The sequence below is a fragment of the Oncorhynchus keta genome, chromosome 4 (genome assembly GCF_023373465.1).
Source record: "Oncorhynchus keta strain PuntledgeMale-10-30-2019 chromosome 4, Oket_V2, whole genome shotgun sequence".
Lineage (NCBI taxonomy): Eukaryota > Metazoa > Chordata > Actinopteri > Salmoniformes > Salmonidae > Oncorhynchus > Oncorhynchus keta.
This window is the reverse complement of record NC_068424.1, coordinates 5,922,818-5,933,627: the sequence shown is the minus strand read 5'-3', so window position 1 is coordinate 5,933,627 and position 10,810 is coordinate 5,922,818. Positions and strand designations below refer to the sequence as shown.

Below are 10,810 nucleotides of genomic sequence, written 5' to 3'. Positions count from 1 at the left end.
TTTGAACGTTTACATGTTTATTTATCTGTTAATAGTTTCTCAAATATGCATGTGACTAAATTATACTAATACTTTGTCCTAATAATATTCTATACTTTGTCCTAATAATATTCTGTACTTTGTCCTAATAATATTCTGTACTTTGTCCTCATAATATTCTATACTTTGTCCTAATAATATTCTGTACTTTGTCCTAATAATATTCTATACTTTGTCCTAATAATATTCTATACTTTGTCCTAATAATATTCTGTACTTTGTCCTAATAATATTCTATACTTTGTCCTAATAATATTCTATACTTTGTCCTAATAATATTCTGTACTTTGTCCTAATAATATTCTGTACTTTGTCCTAATAATATTCTATACTTTGTCCTAATAATATTCTATACTTCGTCCTAATAATATTCTATACTTTGTCCTAATAATATTCTCTACTTTGTCCTAATAATATTCTGTACTTCATATACATTTACAGGGCATGAAAATCTTGTCATTTCAAATATTATTGGGGACAGAATAGTCTCGGGAAATCTCGGATCAGTCGGAACATTGTCAATTGAGGAAAAACCTGTCCAGAACCACCAACTCCCCAAAACAAGGCAAACCCGTCCAGAACCACCAACTCCCCAAAACAAGGCAAACCCGTCCAGAACCACCAACTCCCCAAAAACAAGGCAAACCCGTCCAGAACCACCAACTCCCCAAAACAAGGCAAACCCGTCCAGAACCACCAACTCCCCAAAAACAAGGCAAACCCGTCCAGAACCACCAACTCCCCAAAAACAAACTCAGCCAGTATTACCCAGCCACAGCATCTAAACTAACAAATGTCCACTTCCTCGTGCATTGAAGTCACTTGGGAGGCGAAGTGAAAATTTGATTTAAGTGGGAATTAGGATTCCTGAGCAGCAAACATGCTTCAAACAGACTCGGAGTTCACTAAAACACGATGGATCTGTACCGTCATCGGACTGGGCTTTTACCTGGTGGACATTGTGACAGACGTTGGACTAGCAGTGAAGTACTTCCTGGTTGGAAACCTGGTCTGGGCTGGGCTGACTTTACTGTTTGTGGTGGTTGGCTCAGCAGCCACACAGGTCTTCAGCTACACCTGGTACAGAGATGACACGAGGAACCCACTGGTTAATCCTGGTGGAGACAAGCTGATATCTGGGATGAACAGAGGAAGACTGATTGGACTCCATGTTTTGCAGATGGGTATCTTCACCAGGTATGTGATGATGTGAGGTTGAAATGTGATTACTTCTGTTATCAACTTTATAGTGACGTTGGCTGGAGATGTTCACAAGATTAGGGGTGGAAACGGACAGAATATTACTGGAAACTTTACCATTAGTTTACCAAGTTTACCATTAAACTACCAGAATTTGGGAAACTTTCAAGGATTTTATGTAAATTCTCACAAGACATATAGTGGCAGTTTTTGGGGTACTTCAGATTATTATTTTTTTATTTTTTTATTTTTTTTAACCTTTATTTAACTAGGCAAGTCAGTTATGAACACATTTGTATTTTCAATGATGGCCTAGGAACAGTGGGTTAACTGGTCTAGGAACAGTGGGTTAACTGGCCTAGGAACAGTGAGTTAACTGGTCTAGGAACAGTGAGTTAACTGGTCTAGGAACAGTGAGTTAACTGGTCTAGGAACAGTGGGTTAACTGGTCTAGGAACAGTGGGTTAACTGGTCTAGGAACAGTGGGTTAACTGGCCTAGGAACAGTGGGTTAACTGGTCTAGGAACAGTGGGTTAACTGGTCTAGGAACAGTGGGTTAACTGGTCTAGGAACAGTGGGTTAACTGGTCTAGGAACAGTGGGTTAACTGCCTGTTCAGGGGCAGAATGACAGATGTGTACCTTGTCAGCTCGGGGGTTTGAACTTACTAGTCCAACGCTCTAACCACTAGGCTACCCTGCCGCCCCTCCACTCTAACCACTAGGCGACCCTGCCGCCCCTCCACTCTAACCACTAGGCTACCCTGCCGCCCCTCCACTAACCACTAGGCTACCCTGCCGCCCCTCCCTCTAACCACTAGGCTACCCTGCCAACCACCACTAGGCTACCCTGCCACCCCTCCACTCTAACCACTAGGCTACCCTGCCACCCCTCCACTCTAACCACTAGGCTACCCTGCCACCCCTCCCTCTAACCACTAGGCTACCCTGCCACCCCTCCACTCTAACCACTAGGCTACCCTGCTCTAACCACTAGGCTACGCTGCCACCCCTCCACTCTAACCACTAGGCGACCCTGCCGCCCCTCCACTCTAACCACTAGGCCCCTCCACTCTAACCACTAGGCTACCCTGCCACCCCTCCACTCTAACCACTAGGCTACCCTGCCGCCCCTCCACTCTAACCACTAGGCTACCCTGCCGCCCCTCCACTCTAACCACAGGCTACCTGCCGCTAACCACTAGGCTACCCTGCCACCCCTCCACTCTAACCACTAGGCTACCCTGCCACCCCTCCACTCTAACCCCTCCACTCTAACCACAGGCTACCCTGCCACCCCTCCACTCTAACCACTAGGCTACCCTGCCACCCCTCCACTCTAACCACTAGGCTACCCTGCCACCCCTCCACTCTAACCACTAGGCTACGCTGCCACCCCTCCACTCTAACCACTAGGCGACCCTGCCGCCCCTCCACTCTAACCACTAGGCGACCCTGCCGCCCCTCCACTCTAACCACTAGGCTACCCTGCCACCCCTCCACTCTAACCACTAGGCGACCCTGCCCCTCCACTCTAACCACTAGGCGACCCTACCGCCCCTCCACTCTAACCACTAGGCTACCCTGCCACCCCTCCACTCTAACCACTAGGCTACCCTGCCGCCCCTCCACTCTAACCACTAGGCTACCCTGCCGCCCCTCCACTCTAACCACTAGGCTACCCTACCGCCCCTCCACTCTAACCACTAGGCTACCCTGCCACCCCTCCACTCTAACCACTAGGCTACCCTGCCCCCTCTCCACTCTAACCACTAGGCTACCCTGCCGCCCCTCCACTCTAACCACTAGGCTACCCTGCCGCCCCTCCACTCTAACCACTAGGCTACCCTGCCACCCCGATCACTGGTGTCTGTAATTATCTCTGGCACTCTGTGTGGCCTTATCACTTGTCAAATATAGGAAATCATAAAAAAATAAATAAGATGATTTAAAAACTAAAAGTAGAATGACAAATATATAAAACATTATCCTAAAATATAAACCATCATCATAGTGAATACCATCTGTGTTTTAATATGAGGGTTTCAGCCTGAAATATATTTTTTTACAATATCTATGTCTTTGTTGTAAATGTTTTGGTGCCAAAATGTTGGTTGTTATGAAAACAAGTAAATAGTTGGAAGAGTTGCAGAGTTAATTGAAAATAACGCCATTGTTGATTAAATGCTTGTTTTATCAATTAAACTATTTTATCTTGAACCATATGCTCAATCTTCTAGAAACTCATGGACAATAATGACACAGAGATATATATATGTTAATACTATATTACATATCGCCTTCAGCCAATCATGTTGCAGCAGTCTGTTTATCTCTACACCGACACATCTCTCTCTCTCTCTCTCTCTCTCTGTCTCTCTCTCTCTGTCTCTGTCTCTCTCTCTCTCTCTCTCTCTCTCTCTCTCTCTCTCTCTCTCTCTCTCTCTCTCCTCTCTCTCTCTCTCTCTCTCTCTCTCTCTCTCTCTCTCTCTCTCTCTCTCTCTCTCTCTCTCTCCGTTAGGTACTACCACCTGTTGAAGGCAGGATACATGGCGGTGTGGTTCAAGTCAGCTGGGACTGCTGAATTCTCCAGAGAGGTCCACTTGGTCCTGTTTGGTAGGGCGACCGATCTGAGCATGCTCAAACTGTTTGAGACGTTCCTGGAGAGTGCCCCTCAGCTCCTCTTCCAGATGTATATCCTGCTGGGCCATGGACACAAGTCCACAATACAATGTGAGTTGCGTGTGTATGTGTGTGTGTGACAGAGAGAGAGAGAGAGGGGAGAGAGAGGAGAGAGAGAGGGGGGAGAGAGGAGAAAGAGAGAGAGAGGAGAGAGGGGCGGCAGCGTAGCCTAGTGGTTAGAGCGTTGGACTAGTAACCGGAAGGTTGCGAGTTCAAACCCCCGAGCTGACATGGTACAAATCTATCGTTCTGCCCCTGAACAGGCAGTTAACCCACTGTTCGCAGGCCGTCATTGAAAATAAGAATATGTTCTTAACGGACTTGCCTGGTTAAATAAAGGTAACATTAAAACATTTTTAAAAAAAGGGGGGGAGAGAGAGGAGAGAGAGAAAGAGGGGGGGGGTGAAAATCTGCAGCCACTGCCACAACTTTTGTTCTCCATTTCTCTCCACACCACACGATAACCAGACCCTCTGGTCTGCTGCTCTCCTTGTGAGTGAATGTCTACCACAACCTCAAATATGTCACATGCTTGTCTCTCACATGCCTGTCTCTCACATGCCTGTCTCTCACATGCCTGTCTCTCATAAGCCTGTCTCTCACATGCCTGTCTCTCACATGCCTGTCTCTCACATGCCTGTCTCTCATAAGCCGGTCTCTCACATGCCTGTCTCTCACACATGCCAGTATTGTAAAATCCTTCTCTAATGTGTGTCTCATCTTCCCCTGTGCAGGCATCTGCATGGTGGGTTCATTCATCAACATCGCCTGGGCTATAGTGGACTACCGCCGGTGTCTCCGTCGATCCTTACCCCAGGTAATATAATAATAATATATCATATAACTGTCTAATAGTTGGTGGATATTTGGTGGGCAGTCTAGTTGGTGGACTGTCTAATCACTGTCTAGTTTGGATCTAGTTGGTGGATATATATATATATATATAAAATAATAATAATGAATATAACATCCCCAGGTCCGAGAGATGCCTTCTGGCCTCCCTACATTCGTCTACCTCCTATACAAGCTGTTGACCATCACCGCTCACATCCTCAGCCTCAGCCTCTTCCTCGTCCTCAGCCCCTACAGTACCCTGGGAATGGCTGTCGTCTGGCTGGCCGGTACCCTCTGGGCCCATTGGGTCCGTACTGACTTCTGCACGTCTAAAGGTCTAGAGAGGCTCTATCGGATCATCGTGGGAGTCGTCCTCATATTCACCTTCTTTAACGTGAAAGGACAGGATACCAGATGGCAGATGGCTGTGTACTACGTTCTCTTTGCGTTTGTGAACCTCTCTGGTCCTTTGCTGCTGGTTCTGGTGAGGCCAGAGGTTAACGCTACTGAGTACTTCTGGCCGGTGACTCTGCTGATATTGGGAGGGACCGTTCTAGGGCTGGCCTATCTGCTTCTGTATTATAGCGTCTATCACCCCAGAGGGAGGAGTTTACAGGCAGATGAGGTGGATGGACACATGGGACAGGAGAGAGAACCAGATACAATGCTGAGAATGAGGAACTTCCTACAGCTCTGAGGCTCACCTTCCTATTCGCCACATATTCAATGGAGGAGTTAAAAGGACAATCAGTCATTTGAAAAACAAGAAAGGTGTCACCCAGACACGTTGTTCTGTTAAACAGCTAAGGGGGATGGGTTGGAGAAATGTAACTGCTAAGACAAACTCTGGTTGGTGGACTGTCTAGTTGGTGGACTGTCTAGTTGGTGGACTGTCTAGTTGGTGGACTGTCTAGTTGGTGGACTGTCTAGTTGGTAGACTGTCTAGTTGGTGGACTGTCTAGTTGGTGGACTGTCTAGTTGGTGGACTGTCTAGTTGGTGGACTGTCTAGTTGGTGGACTGTCTAGTTGGTGGACTGTCTAGTTGGTGGACTGTCTAGTTGGTGGACTGTCTAGTTGGTGGACTGTCTAGTTGGTGGACTGTCTAGTTGGTGGACTGTCTAGTTGGTGGACTGTCTAGTTGGTGGACTGTCTAGTTGGTGGACTGTCTAGTTGGTGGACAGTCTAGTTGGTGGACAGTCTAGTTGGTGGACTGTCTAGTTGGTGGACAGTCTAGTTGGTGGACAGTCTAGTTGGTGGACTGTCTAGTTGGTAGACAGTCTAGTTGGTGGACAGTCTAGTTGGTGGACTGTCTATTTGGTGGGCAGTCTAGTTGGTGGACTGTCTATTTGGTGGGCAGTCTAGTTGGTGGACTGTCTATTTGGTGGGCTGTCTAGTTGGTGGACTGTCTAGTTGGTGGACTGTCTAGTTGGTGGACTGTCTAGTTGGTGGACTGTCTAGTTGGTGGACTGTCTAGTTGATGGACTGTCTAGTTGGTGGACTGTCTAGTTGGTGGACTAAATAGTTGGTGGACAGTCTAGCTGGTGGACTGTCTAGTTGGTGGACTGTCTAGTTGATGGACTGTCTAGTTGGTGGACTGTCTAGTTGGTGGACTGTCTAGTTGGTGGACTGTCTAGTTGATGGACTGTCTAGTTGGTGGACTGTCTAGTTGGTGGACTGTCTAGTTGGTGGACTGTCTAGTTGGTGGACTGTCTAGTTGGTGGACTGTCTAGTTGGTGGACTGTCTAGTTGGTGGACTGTCTAGTTGGTGGACAGTCTGGTTGGTGGTCTGTCTATTTGGTGGGCAGTCTAGTTGGTGGACAGTCTAGTTGGTGGACTGTCTAGCTGGTGGACAGTCTAGTTGGTGGACTGTCTAGTTGGTGGACAGTCTAGTTGGTTGGCTGGTCTGTCTAGTTTGGACAGTCTAGTTGGTGGACAGTCTAGTTGGTGGACAGTCTAGTTGGTGGACTGTCTAGTTGGTGGACTGTCTAGTTGGTGGACAGTCTAGTTGGTGGACAGTCTAGTTGGTGGACTGTCTAGTTGGTGGACAGTCTAGTTGGTGGACTGTCTAGTTGGTGGACAGTCTAGTTGGTGGACTGTCTAGTTGGTGGACAGTCTAGTTGGTGGACTGTCTAGTTGGTGGACAGTCTAGTTGGTGGACAGTCTAGTTGGTGGACTCTGACTGTCATCCTTTTAGTTTCTAAGTCACCTCAGCCTTCTTTTATCTTATCAGTTTCGGTTCCTCCAGTCTTACAGCTGCTGCTCCCTTTTTACAGTAAACTCCAGGCTAAGCAGGTTTTGTTCATTGTGTCTCGTGACATCACATCACATGATCGTTCTCACCCTCAGGAGTCTCTTTTCCTTTTTTGTTGCTGCTCTGAAAAGACCGGAACAGGTTCAAAGGGACTGTGATGTTTGCGCCACTACAAATCTGACCTACATATCTCAGGTCTGGTGTCCTCAGCTGAGAGGAATGAGAGGGACATAGTGAGACACACCGCCTAATATAATAATAATAATATAATAATATAATAATAATAATATAATAATAATAATATAATAATATAATAATAATAATATAATAATAATAATATAATAATATAATAATAATAATATAATAATATAATAATAATAATATAATAATATAATAATAATAATATAATAATAATAATATAATAATAATAATAATAATATAATAATAATAATATAATAATATAATAATAATAATATAATAATAATAATATAATAATATAATAATAATAATATAATAATAATAATAATAATAATAATAATATAATAATAATAATATAATAATATAATAATAATAATATAATAATATAATAATATAATAATAATAATATAATAATATAATAATAATAATATAATAATATAATAATATAATAATAATAATATAATAATATAATAATAATAATATAATAATATAATAATAGTAATAATAATAATATAATATAATAATATAATAATAATAGTTGGTGGACCGCCTCTTATATGTTGATTCATGATGTCAATACAAAACAGAAGGAAAACTTCCTTTTACAGGCCACCTTTAAGGGGGAAGTAAGAAGACGTTGTTATGGACTCGCTCAGTGATGTGTTACAGACTCTTTTATTTATATTTATTTAACTAGGCAAGTCAGTTAAGAACAAATTCTTATTTTCAATGACGGCCTAGGAACAGTGGGGTTAACTGCCTGTTCAGGGGCAGGACGACAGATTTGTACCTTGTCAGCTTGGGGGTTTGAAGTTGCAACCTTCCGGTCTAACCACTAGGCTACCCTGCCGCCCCTCCACTCTAACCACTAGGCTACCCTGCCGCCCCTCCACTCTAACCACTAGGCTACCCTGCCGCCCCTCCACTCTAACCACTAGGCTACCCTGCCGCCCCTCCACTCTAACCACTAGGCTACCCTGCCGCCCCTCCACTCTAACCACTAGGCGACCCTGCCGCCCCTCCACTCTAACCACTAGGCTACCCTACCGCCCCTCCACTCTAACCACTAGGCTACCCTGCCACCCCTCCACTCTAACCACTAGGCTACCCTGCTGCCCCTCCACTCTAACCACTAGGCTACCCTGCCACCCCTCCACTCTAACCACTAGGCTACCCTGCCACCCCTCCACTCTAACCACTAGGCTACCCTGCCGCCCCTCCACTCTAACCACTAGCCTACCCTGCCGCCCCTCCACTCTAACCACTAGGCTACCCTGCCGCCCCTCCACTCTAACCACTAGCCTACCCTGCCGCCCCTCCACTCTAACCACTAGGCTACCCTGCCGCCCCTCCACTCTAACCACTAGGCTACCCTGCCACCCCTCCACTCTAACCACTAGGCGACCCTGCCGCCCCTCCACTCTAACCACTAGGCTACCCTGCCACCCCTCCACTCTAACCACTAGGCTACCCTGCCACCCCTCCACTCTAACCACTAGGCGACCCTGCCGCCCCTCCACTCTAACCACTAGGCTACCCTGCCGCCCCTCCACTCTAACCACTAGGCGACCCTGCCGCCCCTCCACTCTAACCACTAGGCTACCCTGCCGCCCCTCCACTCTAACCACTAGGCGACCCTGCCGCCCCTCCACTCTAACCACTAGGCGACCCTGCCGCCCCTCCACTCTAACCACTAGGCTACCCTGCCGCCCTTCCACTCTAACCACTAGGCTACCCTGCCGCCCCTCCACTCTAACCACTAGGCTACCCTGCCGCCCCTCCACTCTAACCACTAGGCGACCCTGCCACCCCTCCACTCTAACCACTAGGCGACCCTACCGCCCCTCCACTCTAACCACTAGGCGACCCTACCTCCCCTCCACTCTAACCACTAGGCTACCCTGCCGCCCCTCCACTCTAACCACTAGGCTACCCTACCGCCCCTTCACTCTAACCACTAGGCGACCCTACCTCCCCTCCACTCTAACCACTAGGCTACCCTGCCGCCCCTCCACTCTAACCACTAGGCGACCCTGCCGCCCCTCCACTCTAACCACTCCAGGCGACCCTGCCGCCCCTCCACTCTAACCACTAGGCGACCCTGCCGCCCCTCCACTCTAACCACTAGGCGCCCTCCCCTAACCACTAGGCGCCGCCCCTCCACTCTAACCACGACCCTGGCTCCCCTAACCACTAGGCGACCCGCCCCTCCACTCTAACCACTAGGCGACCCTGCCGCCCCTCCACTCTAACCACTAGGCGACCCTGCCGCCCCTCCACTCTAACCACTAGGCGACCCTGCCGCCCCTCCACTCTAACCACTAGGCGACCCTGCCGCCCCTCCACTCTAACCACTAGACTACCCTGCCGCCCCTCCACTCTAACCACTAGACTACCCTGCCGCCCCTCCACTCTAACCACTAGGCGACCCTGTCGCCCCTCCACTCTAACCACTAGGCGACCCTGCCGCCCCTCCACTCTAACCACTAGACTACCCTGCCGCCCCTCCACTCTAACCACTAGACTACCCTGCCGCCCCTCCACTCTAACCACTAGGCGACCCTGCCGCCCCTCCACTCTAACCACTAGGCGACCCTACCGCCCCTCCACTCTAACCACTAGGCTCCACTCTAACCCTACCGCCCCTCCACTCTAACCACTAGACTACCCTGCCGCCCCTCCACTCTAACCACTAGGCGACCCTGCCGCCCCTCCACTCTAACCACTAGGCGACCCTACCGCCCCTCCACTCTAACCACTAGGCTACCCTACCGCCCCTCCACTCTAACCACTAGACTACCCTGCCGCCCCATTGAATGACTGATGTATTTCATCTCTGACATATTTTCCACAGTGTTATTCTGTCATGGGATCTGTATTAAATACTATGATGTTTTGTGTAGTATTTACCGTCTGTAAATGCACTTTAAAACGTAAAAATCTAATATATTACGATAAATATAAAGTATTACGATATCAATATAATGTATTATAATATATATAATGTATTACAATATATATCATGTATTACGATATATATATATAATGTATTTACCAATAAAATGTATTATAAACAATCCTCATCATTATAGTTATTAACCAGGTTGATGATGAAATACCCAACACTAGTAAGGGTTATTTCAATGCTAATGAAACGTCACAAACCAGGCTACCTTCAAATGAAAGAGCTGGGCACAATGCTTCCTTTAGGCTGGGGCTGATGGGGCTGATGGGGCTGATGGGGTAGATTGGTCTGATGGGGCTGATGGGGCTGATGGGGAAGATGGGTCTGATGTGGCTGATGGGGCTGATGGGGCTGATGGGGCTAATGGTGGTGATGGGTCTGATGGGGCTGATGGGGAATATGGGGAAGATGGGTCTGATGGGGCTGATGGGGCTGATGGGGCTGATGGGGCTGATGGGGCTGATGGGGCTGATGGGGCTGATGGGGCTGATGGTGGTGATGGGTCTGATGGGGCTGATGGGGCTGATGGGGCTGATGGGGCTGATGGGGCTGATGGGGCTGATGGGGCTGATGGGGCTGATGGGGCTGATGGGGCTGATGGGGCTGACGGGGCTGATGGGGCTGACAGGGCTGATGGGGCTGA

General features: G+C 47.9%; 1 protein-coding gene across 1 annotated transcript; it reads left to right on the top strand.

Annotated features, from left to right (window-relative positions):
• The first annotated feature begins 904 nt into the window (after positions 1-904).
• On the top strand, positions 905-6,632 carry xkr9 (XK, Kell blood group complex subunit-related family, member 9). Its single transcript, XM_052498971.1, has 4 exons — positions 905-1,236; positions 3,759-3,970; positions 4,654-4,736; positions 4,896-6,632. Exons 1-4 carry the CDS (start codon positions 920-922, stop codon positions 5,448-5,450), a joined length of 1,167 nt encoding a protein of 388 aa, XP_052354931.1. The 5' UTR covers positions 905-919; the 3' UTR covers positions 5,451-6,632.
• Positions 6,633-10,810: the final 4,178 nt, after the last annotated feature.

Bases quoted from the DNA above. Each gene is read 5' to 3' on its own strand.
- xkr9 (XM_052498971.1), top strand. From the start codon at position 920: ATGCTTCAAACAGACTCGGAGTTCACTAAAACACGATGGATCTGTACC. The intron at 1,237-3,758 runs GTATGTGATGAT...TCTCTCCGTTAG, and splicing joins CAGATGGGTATCTTCACCAG to GTACTACCACCTGTTGAAGG. The intron at 3,971-4,653 runs GTGAGTTGCGTG...TCCCCTGTGCAG, and splicing joins ACACAAGTCCACAATACAAT to GCATCTGCATGGTGGGTTCA.